General features: G+C 34.8%; 1 protein-coding gene across 1 annotated transcript; it reads left to right on the forward strand.

The window, feature by feature from the left end:
- The first annotated feature begins 327 nt into the window (after positions 1 to 327).
- Positions 328 to 1,245, forward strand: LOC128870301 (uncharacterized protein K02A2.6-like). The gene has a single exon (XM_054112907.1). It carries the CDS (start codon positions 328 to 330, stop codon positions 1,243 to 1,245), a length of 918 nt encoding a protein of 305 aa, XP_053968882.1.
- Positions 1,246 to 1,674: the final 429 nt, after the last annotated feature.

Here is a 1,674-nt window from a genome sequence, read left to right on the forward strand (position 1 = left end):
AGAAAATAAAAGAGATTATTAATAAAGTTAAAAATGGCGACAATGTTTTGAATGAAGAGTATACGGTAGAAGATGAGAGGCATTATCGTAAAGAGAAAGGTAAAAGATTATGGGTAGTGCCAAATGCGATACGCTACAAAATAATACAAAGCATGCATGAAAAAGTAAAGCACTTAAGTATCGAGAAGACTTTAGAAGAGACACAAAAATATTTTTTGGTTTCCCAGAATGCGTAATTTTATAAAGTCATTTATAAAATCTTGTATTCAATGTGGTTACAATAAACAACGTAGTGGTAAACAAGAAGGCGAATACCATTATGATGAAATGGAACCAATACCTTTTAAGACGGTTCATTTGGATCATCTTAGTCCATTCCCAAAAAGTAAAAAACAAAACGAGCATATATTAGTTTTTGTGGACTCATTTACGAAGTTCACAATTGTGAGAGCTGTAAGAAGCACAGCAACACGACATGTTATTGGATTACTAAATGAGGTGAGCAGCTACTTTGGTGTACCAGCGAGAATAGTGACCGATCGAGGGACAGCGTTTACGTCTAACGATTTCCAGAAATACTGTAAAGATAACGACATTAAACATATACTTAATGCCATACGAACACCACGAGCGAATGGTCATGCAGAAAGAGCTAATCGTACGATCATGAGTATGTTACTTCCGTCCACAAGCGAGAACAAATGTTGGGATGAAGAAGTACGAGCTATACAATGGACGTTGAATTCTACAAAGAACAAAACTACAGGTCGATCACCACAAGAACTATTATTTAACTTCAAGCCAAGAGATATATTACAAAATAAACTTATACTAGCGCTACATAAAGATGAAATCATAACAAACGAAGAACTCCAGGATGTACAACGAGAAGCAGCAGAACGAGCGAATCAACAAAGAAGAAAAGCAAAGATAAGGTTCGACGAAAAGCATGGTCGACCAATACGCTATACTGTAGGTGACTTAGTACTTACAGAAAATGAGCCTGTTAGTACGGGAAGTTCACGCAAATTAGAACCTCCGTACAAAGGGCCATTTATCATAACAAAAGTAATAGGTAATGACCGATATTTAATCGAAGATGTGCCAGGTTCAAGTCGTAAACAGCGGCACTACTCCTCGATACACGCAGCTGACAAACTAAAACCATGGTGTATCCTTCCGAATTTTGACGGTTTCAATGATGGCGGCGATGGATCCGAGGTCGTATCCAGTGATCAGGATTGACCGAATGTAAGGTCATAAATCCAATGACCTATTCAAGTAGTTACCATCCCAAATACATCCCTGCGATGTAGCTAAATTATTATCTTAGTTTACTAGTTACTCTCTTTTATCTAAACATGTAAATATCTTTTAAAATGAATTCCTAACTGAAATGTAAATGTAGACAATGATGAATAAAACAGTCACGATTTACAAGCCATCCTTACATTATGCATTCTTATCTTTGGCTTTGTATATATTATTTGAGACAATATTAAAGGACATCATGCCTCTATTTTTATTACCTTATTATAAATGCTCTTCATCATATTTTAAATTTCTTCCGTCAATTTTTTAAATATTATAGGAATTTATTGTAAAGGAGGTATTCCTTTTTTGTTTAATTTCATTTCATTTATTGCCCACTAATTACTTTTGATCATCATTATA

This window comes from Anastrepha ludens, chromosome X (assembly GCF_028408465.1).
Source record: "Anastrepha ludens isolate Willacy chromosome X, idAnaLude1.1, whole genome shotgun sequence".
Taxonomy (NCBI): Eukaryota; Metazoa; Arthropoda; class Insecta; order Diptera; family Tephritidae; genus Anastrepha; species Anastrepha ludens.

What these genes read in the sequence shown, in the direction of transcription:
- LOC128870301 (XM_054112907.1), top strand. Translation starts at nt 328, where the DNA reads ATGGAACCAATACCTTTTAAGACGGTTCATTTGGATCATCTTAGTCCA.